The 25,901-nt window shown below is 36.3% G+C and overlaps 9 protein-coding genes across 9 annotated transcripts; 3 read left to right on the forward strand and 6 right to left on the reverse strand.

The window, feature by feature from the left end:
- Positions 1-2,517: 2,517 nt before the first annotated feature.
- Positions 2,518-4,469, reverse strand: EV154DRAFT_484952 (uncharacterized protein; the record flags this gene model as incomplete). The annotated part of the gene is made up of 6 exons (XM_051598710.1): positions 2,518-2,612; positions 2,670-2,747; positions 2,798-3,206; positions 3,318-3,988; positions 4,091-4,158; positions 4,360-4,469. The coding sequence occupies 6 exons, from the start codon at positions 4,467-4,469 to the stop codon at positions 2,518-2,520; spliced, it is 1,431 nt and encodes a 476-aa protein (XP_051453988.1).
- A 1,969-nt stretch (positions 4,470-6,438) lies between these two features.
- EV154DRAFT_484954 (uncharacterized protein) lies at positions 6,439-7,978 on the reverse strand (the record flags this gene model as incomplete). The annotated part of the gene is made up of 6 exons (XM_051598711.1): positions 6,439-6,478; positions 6,885-7,049; positions 7,150-7,192; positions 7,321-7,438; positions 7,588-7,647; positions 7,907-7,978. The coding sequence occupies 6 exons, from the start codon at positions 7,976-7,978 to the stop codon at positions 6,439-6,441; spliced, it is 498 nt and encodes a 165-aa protein (XP_051453989.1).
- Positions 7,979-9,871: 1,893 nt separating this feature from the next.
- Positions 9,872-12,235, forward strand: EV154DRAFT_520687 (uncharacterized protein). Its single transcript, XM_051602835.1, has 6 exons — positions 9,872-10,009; positions 10,088-10,111; positions 10,199-10,244; positions 10,315-11,538; positions 11,621-12,139; positions 12,206-12,235. Exons 1-6 carry the CDS (start codon positions 9,951-9,953, stop codon positions 12,209-12,211), a joined length of 1,878 nt encoding a protein of 625 aa, XP_051453990.1. The 5' UTR covers positions 9,872-9,950; the 3' UTR covers positions 12,212-12,235.
- A 16-nt stretch (positions 12,236-12,251) lies between these two features.
- Positions 12,252-13,288, reverse strand: EV154DRAFT_539679 (glycoside hydrolase; the record flags this gene model as incomplete). The annotated part of the gene is made up of 4 exons (XM_051604363.1): positions 12,252-12,429; positions 12,496-13,076; positions 13,133-13,173; positions 13,228-13,288. 4 exons carry the CDS (start codon positions 13,286-13,288, stop codon positions 12,252-12,254), a joined length of 861 nt encoding a protein of 286 aa, XP_051453991.1.
- A 98-nt stretch (positions 13,289-13,386) lies between these two features.
- On the reverse strand, positions 13,387-14,175 carry EV154DRAFT_427191 (glycoside hydrolase; the record flags this gene model as incomplete). Its single annotated transcript, XM_051596342.1, has 3 exons — positions 13,387-13,525; positions 13,605-13,901; positions 13,958-14,175. 3 exons carry the CDS (start codon positions 14,173-14,175, stop codon positions 13,387-13,389), a joined length of 654 nt encoding a protein of 217 aa, XP_051453992.1.
- A 171-nt stretch (positions 14,176-14,346) lies between these two features.
- On the forward strand, positions 14,347-15,349 carry EV154DRAFT_520693 (uncharacterized protein). The gene has a single exon (XM_051602836.1). The coding sequence runs from the start codon at positions 14,418-14,420 to the stop codon at positions 15,201-15,203; it is 786 nt and encodes a 261-aa protein (XP_051453993.1). The 5' UTR covers positions 14,347-14,417; the 3' UTR covers positions 15,204-15,349.
- EV154DRAFT_520694 (HAD-like domain-containing protein) lies at positions 15,350-16,249 on the forward strand. The gene is made up of 3 exons (XM_051602837.1): positions 15,350-15,530; positions 15,599-15,868; positions 15,942-16,249. The coding sequence occupies exons 1-3, from the start codon at positions 15,390-15,392 to the stop codon at positions 16,212-16,214; spliced, it is 684 nt and encodes a 227-aa protein (XP_051453994.1). The 5' UTR covers positions 15,350-15,389; the 3' UTR covers positions 16,215-16,249.
- Positions 16,250-18,331, reverse strand: EV154DRAFT_520700 (uncharacterized protein). The gene is made up of 11 exons (XM_051602838.1): positions 18,254-18,331; positions 18,105-18,181; positions 17,987-18,031; positions 17,844-17,899; positions 17,700-17,772; positions 17,121-17,624; positions 16,959-17,046; positions 16,678-16,887; positions 16,517-16,603; positions 16,412-16,466; positions 16,250-16,314 (listed from the first exon to the last, which is right to left on the reverse strand). Exons 1-11 carry the CDS (start codon positions 18,315-18,317, stop codon positions 16,263-16,265), a joined length of 1,311 nt encoding a protein of 436 aa, XP_051453995.1. The 5' UTR covers positions 18,318-18,331; the 3' UTR covers positions 16,250-16,262.
- Positions 18,332-24,338: 6,007 nt separating this feature from the next.
- EV154DRAFT_520702 (uncharacterized protein) lies at positions 24,339-25,644 on the reverse strand. Its single transcript, XM_051602839.1, has 3 exons — positions 25,064-25,644; positions 24,876-24,997; positions 24,339-24,809 (listed from the first exon to the last, which is right to left on the reverse strand). Exons 1-3 carry the CDS (start codon positions 25,529-25,531, stop codon positions 24,512-24,514), a joined length of 888 nt encoding a protein of 295 aa, XP_051453996.1. The 5' UTR covers positions 25,532-25,644; the 3' UTR covers positions 24,339-24,511.
- Between the last annotated feature and the right edge of the window lie 257 nt (positions 25,645-25,901).

The raw sequence follows: 25,901 nt of genomic DNA on the forward strand, positions 1-25,901 counted from the left end.
CTTTCTGCCAAGAAATTCGGGCTGAAGATCCACTTCCAGTTCGCTACACAATTGAGTCCGGTGTCCTCTTCTTTTCCTCCCGGCCGGTACTTTTCCGGTCATTATGGCTTGAAACATTCGAACTCTTACATGCCAATCCAACTACTGGTCACCTTGGTATTGGTCGTACTCTGCAGAGATTCAGTCGTTTGTATTACTTTCCAGGTCAAAAGCAATGGGTTCAAGATAAGGTCAACTCCTGCCAAGTCTGCCAAAAAGTTAAACGGTCTAACACCACCATGGGATCCACAAGCCTTGTCCATTCTAGTCCATCCTCTCACCCATTTGATACAATTGCAATTGATTCCTTTGGTCCGTTACCGACGTCCAAGATGAGCAACAAATACATTATTGTCATCCAATGCATGTTCTCTCGATATGTCGTTATCACTGCAGTACCAGAAAACACTGACCGTCAAGTGGTAAAATGTTTAAGTAAGGTGATCGCTGAACATGGGATTTTTCGACAGATGCTCAGTGACAATGGACAACCGTACGCTGGTACCCTACTGAAGACGCTGTGTTTACATCTCTCTGTAAAACAGAAATTTTCTCCTGCTTATCACCCGCAATCTAACGGTCTTGTTGAACGCTTTATGGCTACCCTGAGGAATCTGATCGTATCATTTATGGACCTTGACTATCAGCAAGTCACTTGGGACGAACATCTTAATGAATTTCAGTTAGCATATAATTCAAGTATACACGATGCCACGAAATTCTCACCCTTCTCTCTGGTACACGGTTGTGAATCTCGAACGCTTGCTTCCCCTGACTTTGGTATCAAATCTATTCCGGCAAAAGATTATCAACAACAGGTCAAACAATTTCTGAGTCGGGCCTTAGCCTTGGTACAGCTCGAGAACAACAAGGCGCAAGCTAAGAACGCCACCGATTTCAATCAACATCGACAAGAGCCTGATCTAGCCCTTGGAGACTTGGTACTTATCGACTTCCCCGTACAATCAAGCGCAGCTGGTAAACGGTCTGGTAAACTGGTTCGATCGTTCCGTGGTCCCTTCAAGATCGTCAAGATTCTTTCCTCCGACAGGTTCGATGTACTGGAAATTGAAAACAACAAGCCTTGGTCGAATGTACATTCAAGTCGAATGAGAAAGTTCGTTTAAGAAGACAATCTCTTTACTTCTCTCTTAACCCCCCGGATGTCGTGAGCCTCGATGTCATCAATTGAGCGATCGGCGTTAGAATAACCTCTTACTAAATTAGACAGATCAAAAGATGACCAACACTAAATTAGTATACTTTAGTGTTAACATCAGTCAAAGAACTCATTTAGTACCATATTCAATACTGTGGTATTTAGCCATATTATACCGTAGTCGAATTAGGTTACACGATCACAATCCACAATAATTGACATTATTGTGACTACTAATAACCTCATATAAAAGCAGAAATTAACTATTCAACTAGACGGATCCTTCTTGTCTTTTTATTATTATAAAAAAACAATAAAGTTATCAAAAGTTTCATTTTATTTCTTGACCCATAATTATCACAAATACATATAAAAACCCGCAAAATAATATAATAAAACAGTATCTTTATTCTCATCAGAAAGTCTCGTTAATAAGTTAAGCTACGAGGGAATTTAACTACAAATTCCTATTCCTATAAACTATCAACCAATCATCTGGTATCACTTTAACGACCGACTTCCCTCTTATTTTAGTAGCCAATGACGTAGCGGTATAGCGACAACAAACCCGGCCTTAATTTTCTTTGTTGTCGCCAACAAGAAATAAAACAAGTCATCGACAACAAACCCGACCTTTTTTATTTTGTAGCGACAACGGCCACCACCTTAACTTTCATTCATATGTGAGACGACAGTTTAGGTGACATTGCTTTATTACTAGCAGTCGGTGAAGGTCTTGCTGAAGTCTTCTGGTAGGGCTGATTGTTACTGGTGTATGTATCGTTTCTCGGACATACGTTTGGGTTTCTCTACATCCGGAATACACTGAAACTAGTATTCAATTCATTGTTGTTGAGCGTTCATGACAGGATACAGAAGTATCTACCTTCCTCCTTACCCCCCCCTCCCCGATCTTAATCCAATAGAGCAATTTTGGGCAATTGTCAAAAATAAGGTCAAGCGAAGTTCATTCGAAGATACTGAAGACTTGACAACTCGAATTGCTGAAGCTTGTAACGGTGTTCCTCCTATGCACCTCCAAGAAATCGCTCAGCACTCTATAAATTGTTTTCCTATCTGCTTACGTGGTAAACCGTTATAAATACTGTTAATTTCAAAATAAACGAACTTCGAATATAAGAAACCGATTTTTGAGGAAAAAATAAGTCGCCTTTTGCATAATTGAAAAGCGCCCTTTGAGATTTAAAAAGCCGTCTTTCGAAACAATTTATTATCCGCCCTTTTTTTCAAAAACCGCCCTTTGGCGCTGGAACGACTGTATATAGGTTTCCGTTTATGTAAAAGAAAAATATGGGGTCCTAAAGCAAATACCATTCAATAGTGTTTATCTGTTTAACCAGTCTGTTCTCATCGAAATATGTAACTGCACTCCTGAGTTGTGTGGGGGAAATGTCTATTGCATTGAAGAAATAGGTTAGGATCCAGAAAATATTATGAATGATTTATTTACCTATGTTCAGCAAGTAAACAGACTTTGAAGAGCATTCTGGAAGTTCTTTCGACGCATTGCTCGGTAGTATAATCGGGTCTTTTGAATGTTGTATTTTTAAATTTGGGTTTTTATAATGTCAGAAACACCAAACAGTGCATATTCTTCAAGTTTTACATTAAAACTAAAATTATATTCGGTCATGTATACTTTAACGGAATTTTTCAGATATGTCTTGTATTTTTCGACCCAAATACAGAAAATATTGATGATGGCTGATTGATCACGATATGAATCATTGCGATTGTCAACCGTCAAGATTATCATCGATCTTTCTTTTGCGTTGTTCATACCCTCGAGAATGTCATCCATTTGAAGAAAAAATAGGGTTTTAGCAGAATTGAATGCATTGTCTAATAGCTCTCCGATACTTAAAGATTGAATTACGTGGATTTGAGCTTCATCCAGAAAGCATTGTTCCTTATCCAATATTTCTTGCAGGCTTGGAATAACGGGAACTATGAATACGCGGTGAATATCTATCGAAGAATCCCGTCCCTAAAAAATGAAATGTATCCAGTTAATGGTCTATTTCCGACGGAATTTTTATGATTAATCACTACTAATGTTTGCCACCATATCATATACTTTCTGGATTATCAACCTTACAACATCTGATGATAGCATGATATTATAACGCTTTATCATAAATGACGTAAGCGAGGATTGTGCTTCCTTCCATATAAACGGCAGCGAAAAAGTTGCTTCTTTTAATGATTGTGGGATATAGTTGCTGTCTGCTGAATCTAAAGCAAGATAACGAGCTGAAACTATTTCCAAATTTACATCAGCTACGATTATAGCTTCGCTTTCTCTAACACTTATTCTATATATGATATATTCTTTGCCATTTTTCATCCCCAACTTGGAAAACACAGTTTCATTTCTGTAGCGGTTTTTGCAAGTTTGAATATATCGAAAAGTTGCCTCTAATTCCGTAAGAAAAATCAATCTACCTTGACCATCATCTTTGTGGATGAGATTAGCTTTCATGGTGAGGGGTCGAAAAAAATTTTCTCTTGTTTCATGGCACCAGTTTCCAGGAGTAGTGAATGCGAAATATAAATCTCCGTCTGAGCAGTGTAACTTCTCCTTCCATATATCCACTTGCTGTTGTAACAAATGTATCGCCTCCTGTTCAGTAAGATTGTTATGCACATTGTAATTTTGGGTTCCTAAATAAATGTCGTGGAGCTCGCTAAAAATATTGGGTGTATAAAAATAATCTGTATGGTTTTCTCCTACTTCGTTCAGCGCTTTATCGGCTTCTTTTCCTCTAGCTATTAATCTACTATTGGTGATGTAATATATTAGAGAAGTTTTTATAGAATCTGGAACTCTATATCTAGAAAAACAAATAACCGTCAGGAGGAGCTTTTTACCATTTGTGCTTTGAACTGACCTTCGAAATTCGACCTTGAGATGATCACTGAGAGCAATTGATTCGCACCTGATGTAGAGAGAGTCCATTACTATCACAAGTCATCATTACTTCAGAAGTAAGTCCTCATTGCTTCACAAGATTAAGTAGCTTACGAAATAAAAGGCAATGTGTATGTCGAGAATAATTATAGTTTTCATCCATCTCTTTGTCTGAGCTGAATTGTATGAGAAAACAAATGAAAAGGGAGAAAAGGTAAATACAAGGTACCACAATGTAAGTGGACTATGTGGCACATAATAGAGGGTTGAAGTAACACAATCGAACCCTCTGCTTTTTGCAAAAAAGAATGCTACATTAGATTCTACAGCCTTCTTCATCAATGTCAAAGAGAAAAGTCGGAAACCCTCGTTTCCTTCTGACACAGTAAAAGAGAAATCTTAACGGGACAGGGGTCTCGGTTTTGGTTTTCGGGCGTTAATTTTAAATGCGTACATAAACTGCTGTTTGGGTCAAGAGTATGTATAAATGAAAATCAACTTACACCCTCCTGGTTTTTGCTGTTAGTTATATAAAGGACCTGATTCTGTTATTTCGATTCATTTCCGTCAATGCCTTTATTTGACTTAATTTTCCTAGCTATTATGGTGGTAATTGCTTCATTTACAGTAAAATAAGATTTTCCATTGTTTATGTTAAACACTTTTTAATTTATTTTATTTTTTTACAGCAATATTTTTGTAAGCCATTAGAACCAAATAAACAGCGAGGTGTTAATCCTGCTAATCGTTTAACATTGGTAGCTCTGGCTGATGTTTAGCATAAACACGGACCGGAGCCGGCCACTTAATTTTCCTGTGGCCGAATCAAATCTTCGATTTTGAGAAGGTTTTACAGAGTGGCACAATGTTGTCTCTCGCTTTTACAGCGTGGTATTGAGCTGATACTAGCTCCAGATTCACATTAACTTCATTTTTAAATTGTAGTGCGCGTATAATGTACTGCTTGCCCTGTTGTATTTGTATATGTTTGACATATACATCGTCTGATTGCACAAATCGAAAATTCGATTCTAACTCTATAAAAAAAATTAATTTACCTTGGCCATCATCTTTGTCAATTAAGCCTGCTTTTATGAAGAGAGGCCGAATTAACTCCTCTCTTTTTTCAAAGCCCAAGTTTCTCGGTGTAGTGAATATATAGAATAAGTCTATGCTTGAACATTGTAGCCTGTGTTCAAATTAAGTTGCTTCTCATTGTAATATTTGTACCGCCTCCTTGAGAACAATATCGTGATACGCATTATGTTTCAAAATATCATACTCTTGTCTCAAAAGATTTCATGAAGTTCGCTGAAAACGTTTCATACGTAAATAATGACTTCTTGATGTGTTTTAAATTTCTCCGGCGCATTCTCGGCTGATTCACATATTGGTTTAGCGTGTCCCATGGAAGTACGGCAAGAAATTGGAGTCGTTTTGGACATGGCGTAACTTTCGAAAATTAGAGTTGTTAGAAGAACGCTTCTTGCAATATTAAATTATTGGCTTACCTTTGGCCATCTTTAGATATAAAATGATCACCAATGGAGATTGATTGAATCTCCACTGTGTCATTATTAAAAGCTGTTTAAAGTAAGCATCGGCTTAACATAAAGGCCGATTAATAACTTACTAAAATTAATGCAAAATTTATGTCGAGAGTTATCATAATGTTTTTCCCTTTTGTCTCGAACAATACGGAAGTAAAAGATATTAGCCTGAACCTGCCCATCTAGTTTGGGTAATACATTGTGTTACTCAACTTATCACGAAATGCTCAGTGCTTTAGGACTACAAACAATGATGCGGGATACTACTATTGATACATCTTGACTCTCATTAAATGGATCAAGCAGAACCACTACACAACAAGATTAATTGGGACAGGCTGATTATTTTACACTAAGCTGCCATTTAAGATTCTAAATTGCAATTTATAAATAATTAGTTGCGTTTCGTCGTTTTGTGAATTAATCTCCCTCATCCCATACAGGCCAAAAACGAGGTTTAAATGTTACAAAAAAGAATTCTCTTTAAGGGTTTCACTGTTAGGTTACTATATTGTCGTTTGTCAATTTTGATTGAACTTTGAATCCCGTTACAGCACACATTAATTTACAGCTTCGCTTTCAGTACTCATAGAAAGAGATAAATTATGCGGCGAAATCCACTAAAAAATCAGAAATACAAACACCATGCAAACTTTTCAAAAATTGGCATAGGTAAATATTATTCCTTTTCTGTCATCGGGATCAGAAAGCTAGATGTCAGTAGCAGGGGATTGCCTGATGGATTATCTGTTAAATGATCAATTCTGGATTATTTTCAGGAACATCCGAAGCCATTTCCTATCAAGACATTGTTATTATTATAAGCTAGTTAAAGAATAAAAATTCTCATGATTTGCTTTTTACTTACTTGATACCATGAATACACCACACAAATAATAGTAGAGACACATTTACCACTCATATAAAGAAGCGAGTATTTTCAGGGTGGCCACGAGGAGGCTTTTATCCATACATCTCGCATTTAGGTTTTGTCTAGAACGGGGATAAAATCGAAAAGATAATAGAAGCTGTGGGAGGAGACTCGATGGAAAAGGACTTACTTGATCAAATTGGACCGTAGTCAAATAAGAATGCAAAGTACACTTTTCCACCCTCTACAATGTGCCCCTGTTACCCTCCTGTGAGATTAAAACTATCTAAACCGAAAAGAAAAACAGCCTTAGCCGATAATGTCAGTATCTACCTCTTTGTCAATGCCAGCTCAAGTATTTTTATCCAGTTAAGGACGATCATCACATCCAAAGCAATGACTACCCCCTCGAAAAGATAGCACTCCTCTGGTATTCCCATCAACATTGCCAGCTCAGTAGTTGAAGCGAAATCTCTGACACTACCACGATCGTCGGAGCTATCATGGATTTTAAGTACACCTCACCACCTTTTTACGAGTGGGCGGAATATCCCGTGCAGGAATTTCTTCTAAAAAAGGAAGCCTTATCAAATTTCACTTGCCAATCATCGCAGCTGTAAAGGCCTGGCTGCTACGCAACTCTAATTTTTTCAAAAACCGTAATGTACAGCGATAGCAGAGTAGCAAGGAAAGTCGCCAATTAACTTATTTTTGAACAAATTGCAGTGTATTTGCTTGATTACAACGTCGATATGTTGTGATTCCTTACTGCTTTTTAAAAAGCCTACAGAAAAGGCGTAGACAGTGTACATTGTGCATCTATACTGGTCTTTATCACACCCCGGGCGTGTATTGACCTCGTAGGGTACTTTCCCAAAAGTATGTACCTAACAATATTTTTTTTTTAAAATTAACTCATATTATTTTATTTATGCACAGGTCACCCTCTCCCTAATATAGATGTTTTCGTTTTATGACTTCATAATTATTTTTGAAAAAGGGTACATTGTAACCGATACAACGAATAAGTTTTTACTAAATAATGTTCAACAAGAGTAGACTGTTGATCTCGTTTGCAGCAATAGCCAAGTTCATACTTTTTTGGTGTTAATGAAATTTGTTCATATTTAACATACCTGTCATCAATAAACTGCTCCCGTTACACAATTTTCACTGCAGCATCTCATTACTTATTCCACACATTATCGGTGGAATAAGAAACTCTGGTTTACATTAACTTTGTGTGACACTATGTCATGTTTTTTTTGCATCTTCACCATCGTCACAGGATTAGATAAATAGCTGTGAAAAAAATTAGTCTCATTATCCATGTAATTTTAGGAAAAAGAAAATACATCACAATAACTACGAATATTAGCGATTGTAGGATATGAGATGCGGATGACTTGAGTAAGGGCCATTCCCATTTAGTTGCTGGAACGCTTTGTTATTTTTTACATTTTATATTATGTAACTCCCTCATAAAAGATTCCACACCTTCCGCATGTTGAATTGAAATTGTAGCAATCATTACCTTAATCATCAGGTAGCACGACAACCAAATGTGAAACGTACTACATATTTACCTTGTGTATCAAAGGTTGCTGAACAAGCTAGAGAAAACGTTTTGTGGGGAATCAATAAAAAAAATAGTTTTAGATATACATACTAACAATGGGTCCAAAAATGCATTTTTATTTGTATCCACTTAGTTCACACAGTGCATTGGATAAATAGGTAAACAATCTCATAATCCAAGTGGAAATAATAATTGTCAGTGTTCCCGAAAGTTGAAAGGATTGACAAACAATATATTTTGATGGGACTTGCATTAAAGGTTTAAAATGACCTTACAATACAATGAGTTGTCAACCCAACCCCTCTCATGAGGTTGTCAGTCTATTTGATGGATTTTGTAGTAAAATAAAGAGTCCCTTATCCTTATAAAAAGGAGGATATATTCAAGCTATTTCTTGCCCTCAACAACTGTTTGGTACTTTTCAGTGCAAAGTAAGTCATAAACTAATAATCCGGGGAAAGAGAAAACTAAAAATACATCCAGGCTTTCATTTTCAATCTTTTTTTTTTTTTTCATCCATAATAATCAAGTTCAATACAATGGGTAGTTGCTGCTCCGATTCTGCGTCAGTTACTTCATGTAAGTCTATAAAAAAAACGCTCACTGTTGTACAAACAAGGCAACTAAACATGAATTGTATTTAAGCTTCAGGAATTTCTCTTCCTGAGCTTACTCCTTGTAGTTAAACTCCTAACATGATACGGAGTCTATAATATCATATATTTTTGAAAATAACCAATAAAAAAAGCATTTTTGCGGTCAATATGATGAATCTTTTTTTTATATATGCAATACGGTAGCCAGTGGTCTGTTTATGACAGGAAAAAGTCTTACATCATTTTCCCATTAGTTTACCAATTTTCGTCTTGGTTAAAGGCACTGTACAATTATCGAGATATTTCATAAACCAACTACAGTACGTGGTTTTAGGAGAGCTACATAGATCATGTTTGGAAAAATCGATAATATTTATTATAGCAGAGACAATGATTGTCAGTATGGACCAGGATCACTGTAATAAAAATAGATTGTTATAGCAACATAACATTCAATACCAACAGTTGTCAGCAAACGGGATGTTAAAAATGAACCACAAATAATTCAAGATAAATACCACGTCTTCTACTCAAAAAAAAAAAACTCACTTTCCCCTCTCTCACCTTTCAGTAAGTGTGTCTTCTTTTTAAAAAAGAAAAATGATGGACTATTTTAAAACCCTTCATTTTTTCATAGCTTTTTTTTTTTTCTTTGACAATATGGGTGGTTGCTGTTCTGGTGGATCTAGTCGATCACGTAAGTTGCGAGATCCAAAGTTACGAGAAAGAATTGACTTAGATGTTTTATTTAGCTTCTATATTTACTCTTCCGGATATCAGTGGGTCTACACCAAGATGTTCTGGACCACGTCGTTAATCACTGAGTCTTTATCTCTTGAAAATTAACCAATTTTTTTTTTTTTTTTTTTTTCATTTATCATGCAAATAAAATATAGTCGTGATAAAATATTAAGGCTGTAATTGGTGCCAAATAGATATGCATAGTTATCCCCCCCCCCTTGATTGAATTGTGGGTTCATGTTTTACATATTTTCGTATTAGAATTCCTTCTATCAAATGGTACATTCAACAGATTCTTCTTTTCAAAAAGAGAGAAAGCTGATTTGTATTACATTCTATTGGCATCATAAAAAGAGCACCACAAAAACGGATAGTGTGTATAGCCTGACGCCATTGTTAAATTACGGCGGCGCGTATTAAAAAAAAAACTACGCGCTTTTTTTTTTTTTGTATTCTCTCTTTTCTTTCATACATAAAACAATCATGACAAGTGTATCGGAAGAGTTTATAGAATCAACCGAGTTTAAAAATAAACTGGAAGAGTAAAGTAATATCCTTACCGCTTAGAAAATACCTTTATCAATTAACCTAACTTTTTTTTTTATATATATATTAAATAGAATCATTCGCAATGGTGATTTAAAGTAAGCTCATAGATACCTGTCTTTTTTTTTTATATACATATAAAACAGAGCACAGCCTTGTCTAACTTCTGTTTTCTTATGAAAAAGAGAATTAACCGCCGCTGTCATTCGTAAGAAACTGGAAACTCATTTTGTAAGCTCAACGCCCCCCTTTTTTTAGACATCAACGTATAAACTAACGAAAATACGTACAAAAAAAAAAGGATCTTGAAAGTGGAGAATTAAAGGGAGCACCATGGCGAACCATGATAAATGCCATGATTGACAAAACCATCATTGACCAAACCCAAGATCCTGCACCTGTTCAAAAACGCAAAGCACAAAAAACCTTAGAAACTCCCATCAAGAAACGCAAACCCACAGCAGACCCTATCAAACATTCGCTGTCCAATCCTACTGAGGCAAAGCCTACGAAAAAGCAACGATCACCTAAATTATTTGATTCGGATTCAGAAGAAGAGGTTGCGGTTTATTCGGAGGACAAGAAACCCAGCCAAAAAAAGAGGGTCCAATTCGCAGACTTACCTAAACAAAAACAAAAAAGATCGCTCGTGTATTCCGATGAAGACAGTGATGAGGAAAAGCCAAAGAAAAAAGCGGTCAAGAAAATGAAGAATAGCTATCTCGAGGATGATTCTGAAGAAGAGAGTGAGCAAGAAGAGAAGCCCAAGAAACGTGCATCCAACAAGAAGTCTGCTAAAAAGATCATGTCATCAGATGAAGAGGAAGAGGAGCAAAAGCCCGAAAAGTCTGCTAAAAAGATGATTGTATCAGACGAGGACGAGGATAGTGAAGAGGAGCAAATGTCCAAGAAAAAAGCATCCAAGAAAGCTTCTAAAAAGATGATTACATCTGATGAAGAAGAAAGTGATGAGGATGAAAAACCCAAAAAACGTGCTCCTAAAAAGAAGTCTATTCTTAAAAAGACTACTCAATCTGACGAAGAGGAGAAGCCCAAAAAAACGGCACCCAAGAAATCTACCAAGAAGATAATTATGTCGGATGAAGATGAGGATAGTGAGGAGGAAGAACAAAAGCCCAAGAAGTCTGCTAAAAAGATTGTTAGTTCTGATAGTGAGGAAGAGGCACCTAAAAAGGCAGTCAAAAAGATTGTTGAATCAGATGAAGAAAGCGAAGAGGAAAAGGCTCCTAAAAAGACTGCTAAAAAGATTGTCGAATCGGATGAAGAGAGTGAAGAGGAACAAAAAACCAAGAGAAAGACCACTAAAAAAATGACGAAAAAGATTGATTCATCTGAAGAGGAGGATAGTGAGGAGGAAACCCCCAAGAAAAAGACTATTGCATCTGACGAGGAAAGTGAGGATGATGAAACCCCCAAGAAAAAATCCTCCAAGAAGTCCACTCGTAAAGAGAGTGATGATGAAGAGAAACCTAAACCCAAATCCGCACCTAAAAAGCCCACTCGTGTAAGATATTTTTCTCTTCTACTCATATACGCACTTACATGAAACTCACCACTTTTTTTTTTTTTTTTTTTTTTACTTGTAGCCTCAAGGATCCGCAAAAGATGAAGAATCTATTAAACGTCTTCGTCACTACTTAACAAAATGTGGTATTTCGTATTTCTCTTACCGTGTTCCCGTCTCTCAGTGTACTTCCGCTAAACAAGAAATCGCTGTGCTCAAAGACGAATTGAAAAAAGTTGGCATTGAAGGTGTACCCACCTTGGAAAAATGTGCGGCCATCAAACGAAAATTGGATTTACAACGTGAGGTGGAAGGATTGGATACCAGCTTGATTATCGAAAACGAAGGTGGTAGACCCAAGCGAGGAAGAGGAGTTCAACGTATGACTTCTAAGCCCAAGTATGATGTGGATTCTTCTAGTAGTGAAGACTCATCTTCTGATGATGACGATGATGACGATGACGATGACGAGGAAGAAGGAGAAGAGGAAGATGATGATAAAGAAGAGGAAGATGAAAAGCCCAAAAAGAAACCTGCAAAAAAGGCTAAACTTGACAGTGATGAAGAAGACGATTTTGAAGATGAGGATGGATCAGATGAGGTATATATACATACGCTGTGAAAGAAGAGGAGGATATACTAATTTGTATTATTTTCTTTTGAAAAGGATTAAGAAACATTTATATATATATATATATGTATATTTAATATATCTAGCTGCTAAAATAATTAAAATGGAAGAAAGATTTTTTTTCTGCAGGAGGAATGATATCAGTGATACGAAGTGGGTGTGCCTCTGTATTAAACACCCATTCATTGAAAGGAAACCGTGGACTTTGAGGATCGTCAAAGATCAAGTATAGATATTTGAGCGTTTCCGCGAAAAAGAAACTAAATGTGAATCATGTTAATTTCACATACAGTTTATGTTTGTAAAAAACATAATGAGATGTATACCTTTCTTCTCGGTCATCCCATGTGTTTTCTGTTACATCGACGCGATGAATACCGGTATAGCCAGACTTTGTTTTACAATAAGTATACAGTGAATTGAAAATATCCCATGCCATATCCTGATACATGGGATCTTTTGTATACACATAAAAATAATACAACGATTCAATCGTCTCTGGTCTTAGAATATATGAAGGGTGCACTGGATACACTGCAGGTCTTTTCCCTTCCAATGTTCTATACTTTCTAGAAGTATCCCATGAAAATATCTCGGGCGCTAATCCCGTTAACGTTAAATCCCAAGCACTATAACATCCTGCCATCAATCGTGTAGCCTCTTTTTCAATATATCCAAATTCGGGAAACGTGCGTGCTGCTAGTAATAAACTTCCCGGTGCAAAACAAGCTAATTCGTCCATCTGAAGATTGAGTTTACCGCCATCTAGGACTGCCAAAAATGCAGAACGTCTGTCAAAGGGAGCATCGACTAATAGATTATCTTGTAAACTAGTGATGATTTGTGACACCATTTCTTTTTTTATGGAATCATGACCTCTTGACACCACTAATTGCTTAATCAGGTACTATAAGCTTGTTGTTAATGGACGGGGTTCCATTGTTTCGTCTATTTTTGGCTTACCTCGTAGAAACTATCACCCATACCACCCCACGTAACATGATCTTTTTTTTAATTGTTAATACAAGGTGATCATTGTTTTAAATTTATTGACATACCTCCAATGGGCTCACCAGTATTGACGTTAATAAGATGAGGAAATAAACCAAACGCTCTCATACTATGCTTCTTGATAAACACATCATACACATGCTGACCCTGGGAAAAAAAAAAATTGAAAAAATTAAAATTGGTTAGTGTGCATGTCACCAGATGTCTCATTGTATATATATATATAACCAACGAACCGCATAATGATATTTCCAATTACCAGTGATCTCAGATAGTCTTGTGAATTCAAGTTGAATTGTACCTATTTCTGCTAAACAAGCCGATGCTCCTCTGATAGGCTCACCCCTTTAATTTTTTACATGCATGTTAAAAAAAAAGGGATAGCGTTATAACAACAGAAGAAAAAAAAAAAAGGGAAACTTACGTGGTAAAATTGATATATTGATAAGGAATACCTGTGGGTGTATCAAATGCCGGCATCAACTTGTCCACTAATTCCACTGCTTTTGTAACAAAGACTTTTTCCAATGATAAATCATAAGCGGATAATAACCCACCCACATAACGAATTACAGTTTCAAATAATTGCACAGGTTCATCTTCACTCACTTTATTCCAATCGATACGCGATACAAAGTCTTGAGCTTCTTTAAATTCCTTTTTTAAGCCCATGATGTACAGTGTATCCAACCCATCCACAATCGTCGCACCCCATCCGTTTCTATTATTATTAAATGTTAATCTAAACATGGATATGTAGGTTACTGGTGAATTTACCGAGTGTTTCTAGGTTGGTTAGTGACAGGCTTATTCTCATCATATCCCCAACTATAGTTCCGATATCCTTCCCAGGAGAACATAAAGGCGTCCTTGATATAATGCTGCTTTTCCTTGGGAGTGAGCACATGAGCATCAGGTAACCCTCCGTTCTCTAGTCGGATCTGCTGTCGCGTCTTGATGAATATAGGCCGTTGTTCAAAGAACGATTCAACCATAGTCAATACACATAGTGTTGAAAACCCAATGATATACTTTTTCAGTGTCATTTTTTTTTTACGGAAAGAAAAAAAAAAAGAGAGAGAAAAAGGGGGGGAAAGAAATAGAGCATTTTTATGCAAAATAAAATAAATAATTAAAACAATGGGAGGGGATGGTCACACTTTTTCTGTGTTTATAGTTCAATTGGAAAAAAAAAAAAAATTATTGTTTATACATCTTTTTTATCTTCAACAATACAATGAGTGACGAGGAAGAGGACTACATGTCCACGAAATACTTGGAAACAGCTCAAGCGTTTGAATCAACACGAAAAGAAACTTACTCAGAACGTCGCAAGAAACAATTACGAGAACAACAAGAAAAGGGTTACATTAAACCTCGTGCGCAACTCGAAAAAGAGGAACGTGAACGCGGTCTCAAGCAACACATGGACGAAAAGAATAAAGGCATGAAAATGTTGATGAAAATGGGCTTTAAAAAGGGTACAGGTTTGGGTCAACAACAATCAGGCATCATGGAACCCATCGCCATTGATTTAAAAGCAGGTCGATCAGGTATCGGCATGGACACCCAACTTTTAAAACGGGCGCGAGAAGCTGAGGAAGAGGAAGCTAGAAAAAGAGTCGAAATTGATCCGGAGGACTATCGTCTCTTGATGGCTCAAAGAGCAAAAGACGCTCAATATTCACGTTACATTGCTGCGGCTGTCTCTGTATGTGAGAAATTAGACGAAGAGAATAAGGTGGAGTCCAATATCTTGTGGACATTGAAACCTGCTACTTTATCAACAGAGGAAGAAGAAAAGGAAGGGGAAGCGGAGGAGGAGGAGGAAGAAGAAAAGAAGCCAGTGTACCCTCAAGACATGGTGGACAAATTAAAAGCCTTAAGCCTGGAACATCAATTAGAAGCCTTGGTAGAATACCTTCGAGATACCTATTTCTATTGTTTTTGGTGTCGTGCCAAGTACGATGACAAGCAAGATCTCGACACTAATTGTCCTGGTACAGAAGAAGACGATCACTAAAAATAAATCATAAAATTGTAAATACCGCAACCCCCACCCCCCATTTTTTTTTTATTATTAGCATGAAATATGCGTCATGTTTCTGCTGACATTAAAGCATTAATTTTTTTTTTTTTTTCTCATATAAAAATCCCATGCTATGTTAAGGTTTTTTTAACCCGTTTTCCTTTTATCGTAAAAAAAAATATGACACCTCCTGCAAATACGCATTATTATCGCACAAAAGGATTTATTTATGATTTGGACGGTACTTTGATTGATACGATTCCACTCGTTGAACGTCACTGGCACCAATTCGCGCTCGAACACGGTCTTGATGGCAACAAGGCAAGTTTCCATGACAACTTTTTTTTTTAAAAAAATATTACATTTATACTTAACCACCATATAAACAGATTCTGGAGACAAGTCACGGCGTACGCACCATTGAAACTATGGCGCGATGGACTCCCGATAAGGCCACAGCAGAACATGCCGACATGTTCGAAAAAAAACTAGCAGAGGAATCAGAAGGTGTCAGCATCTTACCCGGTGTCTCTGCTTTACTTCAAAAGACCCCAATTCACAAATGGGGTATCTGTACCGGAGGTAATCAATACATGGCTCGTAAACGATTAGAGCAGTGTCAAATTCATACACCCGACGCCTTTGTCTGCGGCGACATGGTACGAGAAGAAGAAAAAAAATGCATTATTATCTTGATATAAAAAAAAAACTAACATGATGATAAAATCATAGGTGAGCAAAGGAAAGCCGGATCCAGAGGGATATAGTCGTGTGGCAAAAGAGTTAGGATTGGAAGGAAAAGATGTGATTGTGTTCGAGGATGCACCTTCTGGAGTGAAATCAGCGCGTGCTGCTGGCGCTACTGTCATTGCATGTGCCACAACTCATTCTGTAGACCAATTAAAAGAGGCTGGTGCACATAGTGTTGTTCATTTCTTGACAGATGTGGATTTTACTAGCTTACCTGATGGTACCTTTGAAGTCGAAGTTAAAAACGCCCTTTAGTAAAAACACAAAATATATATTTATGTACACTTTTTTATTTTTATTCAATTAAAAATAAAAAATTGGATCTTGTTCGATTTTCTGGAATTCAAAGATACCACTGTTGCACACATACAAAAAACAAAAAATATTTATAGAAAAAGTTTTAGATAGGTGGATTCAAATATAAAGAAAAAAATGATATGGAAAGACCTTACCCTAGTTGCTCATTGGCATTGGCGATATACAGCGACTGATCTTCTGGTGTAAAAGCTAATATGATGATTTAGCATTTAAACGATGGCGTGATTTACATTACTTACAAACACCCGCGATGTCCCCAAACATATCAATCACTTGACTCGATTCATAATGCTCCGTTTCATAGATATGCACAAAATCGATAGGTTCTGATAAACATGAAAAAAAAAAAAAAGCTTAAATATTTTTTTATCTCTCCCCACATATGTACATTCAAATTTACCTGCAGCGGCTAAATAGTGGCCGTCATGCGAGTAATGTAAAGATCGAATAGCTCCTATATTGGATCCCAGAACATGCACAGATTTCGACGTATTGCGTATATCGTAGATACGTGTAGTTTTATCTTGGTTACCTGTCGCAAAGGTCCTTCCGTCCGGATGCCAACAACATGCAAATGAGTAATCGTGGTGTTCATTGATCGAAAGGATTGCTTTTTTAAAACATTTATGTGTCAGAAATTATCCATTTTAAGCTAATCTTTTGTTATTTTTTTATCCTTACATTGGCCACTATCGGCATCCACTACCAGAGTTTCTGTCGAATCCCCAACCAAACACAGCATCCTACCATCAGGTGACAACGAAGAGCACTATGTCATAGTTAATATAAATGATGTATTCTTCTTTTGTGTATATTAAAAAAAAATAGGGAGTCAAAGCTTACATTGGCAGCAAAGGGGAGGGTGAGTTTCTGCTCAATCTGAGCAGTTTCGAGATTAATACACTTGATACTTGCATCATTATTTGACACGATACCCAGAGTAGCGCCCTTCCTATCTTTGACGATATCTGTATAATTCGTGATACCCATACTTCGAGATTCATTGGTGGTATTAATAGTACAATGGTCCTGTACGACTTTCCATACACATTCACCTTTAAATCCGCCCGCGAATAAGACTCCATGTGCACAGGCCATACTTGTGATTTTTAAAGAGACACTGCCTGGTCGATTGGCTGTGGCCAAATCAATGACTTGTGAACTTTGCCGACGTTGTGGAGACCATTGACGTACGGTATCTCCCCAAACATAATAAATGTTGTTTTTATTGGCGGCCCATAATAGATTTCGTAATTGGAAGTGACCGATGCTACAAGGTTCATTGAGTTTAGAGGATTTGAAAGTGTAGTATTCTTCATTCGGTGTTACTTGTTTTGTCTCCTGTGCCTATAAATAATTTAGGATTGGTGCATGTTATAGAAAGAGGGTGTATGTGTGTGTATGTGTTGAAGTGTTTATTACTTTGATCTTGTTTTCAATGGTGAAATCATCATCTCCACTTTTACAGCTAAGGTACGTATCGTATTCTCTATTTCTGATTTTATTCAAAATAAAAGATGAACAAACAAAATAATAACAATAAAAGCTTAATTTTTAGATATAAACCTTTGGCTTCTGTATTGATCTCGGGTACTCGTCTCCTTAAACCAATCAATCCCTTGCTAAAATAAAATCATCACAAAAAAAAAAAAATAACAATCAAAATTATGCAATTTTTTTTTTTTTTGTATTTATAAGCTCCGTTTTACCATATCGATACCCCTTATACACATTTCTTCCGTAATCATACCGTCCTATATTTTAAGTAAAGAATAAAAAAGGTAAGCTTTTCTTTTTCTTCCCTCTTTTTAGACAATGAAGTCATACCGTCCTAGTGGGTTTTGCTTCGCCCGTATAGTTTCTTAAATGAGGTAAGCTTATAAAACTTTGAGATTCCGTAGAAGCTAAATAAAATAAAAATAAAAATTGAATGAGAAAGGACACGTAAAAACCCTTCAACTCTTGAACAAATGTACCATAGTCTGTTGCATTGTGGACTTGAAAGAAGTCGTCCATTGGTTCGTGTCGTAAAGATAACATTTTTTTTTTTTTTTAATATGTACAAAGAAAAAAGAAAAAAGAAAATCAGTTTCTTTTTTTTCTTTTATATACGTGAGCGTTGTTTAAATAAATTGAGTTAAAAATTGCATTAAAAAAAATATATAAATGAGCCTACACTCTAAGGAAGGACTTTTCCGTAAAGATCACTTGATCAAGTACTGCGTTAAAACGGGATTATTTTTTTACTCAACTAGTATCATTGTTAGGCTTGTTACCAAGTAAGTCAGCTTGTTAATATACAGCCGGTCGAAATATCATTAGTAATGAGTTTTTCAAGCATAGAAACAAGGTTTTTGCAGGTAAGTTTTGTAATTAGTAGCTTCTATATTGAACTGGGCTTTTATAAAAAGGAGCCTCTATTTTTTCTCCTACTACGTTAGCAGCCTTTCACATTCTATTCTTTTTTTATTTAAATCACCTTGATTACTGACCTCATTCTGGCAATGAGGCTTTTAGGGACAGACAAATTGTACTAGGCACAATTGGGGTGCGCTTAGTTATGATGTAAGATCAAATACCTTAATTGGCATCAAGACGTCAATATAGGTTATTGTCTTAAAGCCAATGCAAATTCATTACAATACACGCATTTTTATGATGTCTGCGTAGTGTATAGCTTACTTTCATCTTATCTTTTGGATATACCCTATTTAGATCAATAACGACCGCAAGAGTAAAAGAGTATCAATTGAATTGTCAAAATAAGTGCCGTTCATTGAAGATTCAATATTCCCTATTACATTAATTTCGATTGTATATACTTTTTTTTTCAATTCGTAAGGACAGTTGCATAAAAAAAAGTGTAGCATTCGTCTCTCTCTCTTTTTTACCTCTGGCCTCTAATTTACTTCCCATGAACAGACTGAAAATCTTTACTATTTTTTCGAAAAAATGGCTTTATAATGTGAGTCGAGAGTGACATGCTGAACATTATAAACTAAGAATGTCAGTAAATAATAATTTAAGTATTTAATGGGTAATTTCTTACTTTTATTCTCTTGTTGCTTAAAAACGTTTTGGTTAAAGCACATAATTTTTTATTTTTTATTGTGTTGGTGATAAAATATAATGGATAAGCAATAAGATGTATAAAAATAAAGACAAAGTCAGAAATTATATACACGCAATGTGTATATATGAAAATTATTCTGAGCTGTTAGGTTTGTAGCTGACCCATCTTGTCTTTTTTTTTTTTTTTGGGTTCGGTTTTAGGCTTTGATGAAGCAGTAGAAGTTATAAGATTGTTGCTTACAGTTGGAGAAGGCAAAATTGTGGGTTGCTGTTAGATAGCTCCGGAGTTGGAGGGAGCGGACGAAGGAAAAGAAGTAGCTTGCATTGGAAAAGCAGAAGGTAAGGTTGGAAAGGTCAGATTGGTATTACCGTTAGCATTCTGGGAAGCGTTGTTAGTAGCCATGAACAATTGCATTTGAGCATGAAGACACTGTTGCTGCAGCATAATAATTTTTATATCATTCGATAACTGTTAGGTTGAGCTCATCAGAAGCTGATTTTGCTGATTGCTTTGGCCAACGTAGTTATTAAACGAGCTTTCGATATTTTCGAGTCTGATGTCTTGTCTCTGCTGCAATCGTACGATTCGATTATTGGCATCCGTAACTCGGCTGGCTACTTCTTTATGGGTATTAACCAAGTTGGGTACAAGGCCTTCGTACTCTTCTAATTTGCCAATAGAAGGATTACTAATAGCAGCTACAATGTCTTCCCTGAAACATTTTGAATTCATTACAAGAAAACAAGGCACTTTTACTATTGACACACTTGTTTTCCTTATTCAAGTAGAAGTACACTTCTGCATCTTGTAAAGTTATTCTTCTACGTCTAATCAATAAACGCAAAAAACCTCTTTTTGCTGTATCAATACTGCTCTGGGCTTTCTGCTTTCCTTTTCCTTTTGATCTTTTTTCTTTTAAAACCATTTTCCCATCTTCTTCAACAAACTCAACAGGATTGGTCTCGTTTGTGATTTCTAAATTAAAAATATTATCATCTACTTCTTTCATCTCCTTTTCGCATGCAGCCTCCCATTCCAGATTTCCGTAACCAAAGTAGGTCTCAATCCAAGGAAAAATCTTTTTTGCAGATCGATAGGGGGACTAACGCTATTTCTTGCTAATGAAAAAGGTTTCTCCCAGAATCCTGCCATACCTCTAGCAAAAGGAGAAGGAAGTTTTCCCAAATAGTGCGTTTCTAAACGACCAAGACGATCTTTCCAACCTCCACCTCGTTTGATAAGATCAAATGGAATTCCCAAACCTTCCGCTTCCATTGATCCAGCATGTCGTCCACCATGCGTTACTCTGGTGGTATGTATATCCTCGCTTGCAAGTGCCTTTTTCGCTGTCTTCCATTGCGAGACGCCACTCAAACTTTTCTCGGGACCGGCACGTCCACGCAAAACCTTATAATTATGCCATCTTTCTTCATTCAAAAAGTTGCCATTATCCTATTTTTTTTTTTTTTACGAAAAAAAAATTAGCATTCAATGTTAATTTCTTTTTTTATATCAACATACTTGAAGTAAACTAAACATCAAAAATCTAAAAGCACCAAAAAGGGCACCGAAAGATGTTTTCGTGACGCATTGCACAAGCAAATTTTACTTCACCTTCTTTGAGAGTTTTGCCCTTGGCGGGATTAAATACCAGAGCTAAAACTTGTTGCATTCCTTTGTGCTGGTTCCTATGGAATAATGGTACAAAAACAATCTGCAAAGTTTAAATTTCTTCGATCTTGATCCCCGAAGTAGCATATGGTTGACGAGAGGAGATCGAAAACATTTCCACGCAAACCTGTATCACTACTGGAAATCCAAAGGTTTTTTTTTTTTTAAAGATTCTAATGAGTTCACCGGATTTATATGAATCACGAGTAACGCAATGTGCTGCTCTGTCTACATTTGTTTGTACTTGACCGTACACAAGTTCATGCCCATATTTTTTTTTTGATTGATTTAATGACTTCCTTAGTTTTCTTAGGAGAAGGATTAGTCAACTTCTCTGCAACTTGATTGAAATTCATGCAAGAACATCAAAGCTTTTTTGTATTGATTGACAGCTTCAATTCCCAATGGAACTTCAAAAAAAAATTTACCGCCCTTCTTATTAGAAGGAGCTTTCTCTGCCACTAAGGGAGATGTTAGTAATTGAGTACAATTAAATCAGCTCCATATTACTTTGCAATAAAGTCAATTGACTATCCGAATTCTCAGTTTGTATACCAATCTGGGTTCTAACATCGGTGTCTATGGAAACATCTTTCTTGTAAGTGCGCTAAAAAGCATTCCTTAAAGAAAGCAACAACAAAATCAGTAGGACCAACAGTGTATGGGTACTAAGGTTCAACTGGATATCTGTTTTGGTTGTTTTCACAAAATTCCTATAATTTATGAAGTACCAAAATAAGATTAGCATTTTGTTATATAAGAAAAAAAACCAAAACAAAAAAAACAAAAAAAAGATTTAATGGGCTGTAACATACTTTCCAGTGTTCCAAAGGCATTCTGTAAGTTGCTGCAGTGCTCGCTCGCACTTGCATCAGTAAAGCCTTTATAGCTAGTTCAAACTCGGTAACGTCAAAATATCTATTGCTTCGGGAAGTAATTAAATGTCCTTGAGTGACAGTAGCAGATGAAGAAATAGCAAAAAAATCCACCAGAGGAAGATCTATCAAAAGATGCAGCTACTACGCTTCTATTCAGCATGTCACTTTTTGATGGACGGCCGCCTGCGAGCTTTCTTGGGCTCTTCTTCTACAGACGTATTTATAACAGTATCCTAAATAAAATTATCTTTCATTAATCTTGTTGTATGTATAATGCATCTTATGTATATATTTTTGTACATGAATTTCACTAGCAGTTTCTTTGTTTTGTTGGTCGTATTTTTTTTTTTTTTTCTTCTTCGGGAGTTCTGACAAGAGGTCTCTTGGAATTGGTGTTTTTTAGTAGACATGGGGTTCATAATAAAAGGATTTTAGAAGAAAAGGTGTTATCAATTTTTGATGTTAATTAAACTTTACACTATTTTCATAAATTATTCGCACACCCCTAGGAAATAAAACGGAAATTTTCAGAACTTAAAACGTCTGATTTTTACACAGGTGTGATTTTCACATATATTTTTTTGACAGAGGAATCTAATGTATCGCGGGAAAACATTTAACCGGGATCTATCTGATTAGATTTTTATGAATTTTTTGCATTGTAAAACACCTCCCCGGATACATCTTTGGGTCTCCCCCCGCTGTAAATGGCAAATTTTGTTTTGCCATCTGTAAAAAAAATTTTGTGTGAAAAGAAAAAATTCGAGCTCTATTAGTTTATGAAGAATTCTCTAATAAAGAACATAATAGAGCCGGATTTTTGATACATGTTATATTCATCGAGGAGATAGCGTTTTTCATTTTTTTTTTTTTTTTTTTTTTTTTTTGGAAATCAGAGCTGTAGTCATTATAGTGACGGTATAACAACACAAGCTTGCGTTTGCTCTCTTTAATTATCATATATAACAGCTAATATAAGCACTACGACAGGATCTTAAGATGTTACATATTCCTAAAAAAAAATGAAGTCGCAAATGATTACAATACAATTTCCAAGATAAATTAAAGATAGTAACACGGTTGATAGACTTTTTTTTTTTATAAGCGCGCTTAAACTATTTATTTGATATCAATGAGAGCTTATAAACAGTATGAAATGACTCTTACAGCTCTTATAGTTTATCCGCTTACCTGAGATCCGACACGAAACCGCACTTCATTCATTAACATATCTCTACTTGATGGCCAGTATTACAAATTTCTTCAAACAAATTTTTGACATCTCTTTCAAATGATCCTTGGTGGTCATAGACTTGCTATTACCTTTTTTTTCTATGTCTAATCATACGCATCATCCTAATGGTGGTGTCCATGAATGTATTGCATGAGATGACGAATACAACGAATTCAATCGGATCTAAGTAAGTTAAAAGAAGCAGTTCATTGTACCTGGTACCAGTCATTTGTCAATTACTTTAATCCTCTAAATACCGTTATTCACTTGATATGTGATTAAACCATGAGTAATCCAAGTATCATCAGGGGACGAGGGCTGAAAACGGTTGGCAGCTTTTAAAGCCTTGTAGTCCTCGCTGTCAAAGTAATCAGAAATGGTTCCTGGATTTTCCTTGCGATCGTCACGGTAGCGTAACTTTTGTCGTATTTCCTCATGACTTAAAAGCTTAGATAGCTGATCACCAACGGGCTATTTTGGACTGGAATCAACGCACTTTTTAGGATATTAGTTTCAGGTAAAATGCCATCCGTGTTTTCATGGTTGATTTCAGTCTCATTGATTTGTTGTAGCGTTGCTTCGGGTAATTCCAAAGGTGCCGGCATCGGTGATACACATGGGTCGCCTTTTTAAAATAATTACGGTTACAAGTACTTGCATACATGATTCCATTGTCTGCGTAGGCTAGTGCGCGTTTTTTAAGTAGACTATCTGGTGTTAAAGCACTAGTAATAGTTCTTAAAGGATAAGACAGATATAGGTTATTAACAACGATGTTAATAATAAAGTAGTTATGAAAGTGAGCACCAGACTGGAAGTAGTCAACGTAAGAAATCTTATTAAATTTAAAAAGATAATCAACGATAATTTTAAGAGGGCGTAAGCAATCTGAATATACAGTAATTGCCAAGGATAAAAAGAAAAGTAATAAACAATATCTTATATACGGTTTGATAATAATGAGATTCAAGTCGAGTGTCAAAGATGAACTTTGATTGAAATGTTACATGATAAGTAAAGACTCAAGATAAACAAGAAGTATAAAAGTTGAGGGAAACACAAAGGAGTTAATTACAAATTATAAGAAAACTAGATTTTAGTCAAGATAAAACTGTTGTAATATTTATTCGAAAAAAGTGGGCATATCTATAGGAAATATCCTATCCTATGTAACACCAAGTCAATTTAGATTGGCATAGCCCCTATCACATTTACGAGTTTTTGGAATTGTGAGCTTGTCTCATCACAAACGTCAAGTAAATCCGATGCAATGGATTTTTTTATGTTTCCTTTCTACATCAGTTCTCTAGCAATTCTGTATAATTTTTGTATAGTTGCATCGTCTTTATGTTCCATAGACATCAATGATGGTTTTCGTTTACAAAAAAAATACCCCAAATAGCCAACAATGGGTGAAGTGAAGTTTGAATAAGGTCCTCTTTATTTGTATCATGAACAATAAAAAAAAATGTTTAACAAAGGAATCCTGCATTACCTCCGGATGCATAAGACTGTTCAGAAGAAAAACGCAGAACGCAAAGCCAGACACAGCAGGTAATTGTATATCCCGGCTTAAGGAGACCATCATCTCCGAGGTGAGATTCAGCAACTCGCGGACATAGGCGAGATACTCGTCGACAAAGAAATGGATAAACGCACCGTTCGATTGAAGGCGGCTTTAAATAAAAAGAAAATGTTAGATTGTATACATAGATATAATGTCAATGATAAAAAGAACTTACTGCAGCCCATCCATTAATTTGCGAACGAGTATGTCGCCCACATCCGCCGCACTTACACGAACCTCCAAACGAGACGTAAACTGCGTCTCCTGATGCTTATTCAGGCAACGTTCGTAGAAGTTCTGTTTAGAGAAGAATGAAAAAAATTTAGGCAAAGACAATACAAATAATACTACATAAACACTTACAATCCCTTGTCTCCAGTGACCAGACGCGTGGTTGATCGTATCCCGAGACTTGGAAGGGGACCAGTCCTCACCGACGGAACCGTTGAAACCTGGTCTTGCTCTGGTGAACGGGATCTTGACATCGTTGTACATTATGACCTTCCAAGCTTCATTAATGCCTGGAGCGGGATTAGTGCCGCTCATGCCACCGAAACGGCCAAGACACATGTTTTGACACTCCGAAACGGTACCATTGCCACCGAAAAGCTCACCAGCAACAGAACAGAACTCTTCTTTTAAAAAACTGATAATTGGACGGTTATCATCATCAGAGACCGCAAAAAAGTTCAACCCAATGTCAACCCTTGTTTGGACCGCAGCCAACTGATGCCAGTCAATCATATTACTGAGAATGGCAGTATGAGTGAGTCTACGAAGAGGAGCCTTAAAGCCAAACGCGGAAAGGACAAACCGGAAGTGACGGAACATCGCCAAAGATTCTTTTTCGCGGACCAAACTCTATGGCTGATGTGTTGATTGTTGTAAAAAACTTTGTTGACAGAATCAATAACAGTTGTTGATTCTGTCAACAAAGATGTTAACCATCTTTTTTTTTAAAAAAAATTCTTGATACACGTAGAATTTGAAAAGCAGTCTTAATGATTTATTTTTTGTCTGCGTGTCGGGCTGGGAGGTGCTTTGTAGATTAATTCTCAGAATAGTACTGTGCTTCCACTCTATGTGATACACCCCTCGCAAACGTTGTTTCTTCAATTGCTGGTTTATCACTCTGTGCCCAACCTCTTAAACGACGCATATTTACATCGAATCCTACTTCATCAAGTAAAACACAACTCTT

The sequence above is a fragment of the Mucor mucedo genome, assembly GCF_025094135.1.
Source record: "Mucor mucedo strain NRRL 3635 chromosome Unknown EV154scaffold_103, whole genome shotgun sequence".
Taxonomy (NCBI): domain Eukaryota; kingdom Fungi; phylum Mucoromycota; class Mucoromycetes; order Mucorales; family Mucoraceae; genus Mucor; species Mucor mucedo.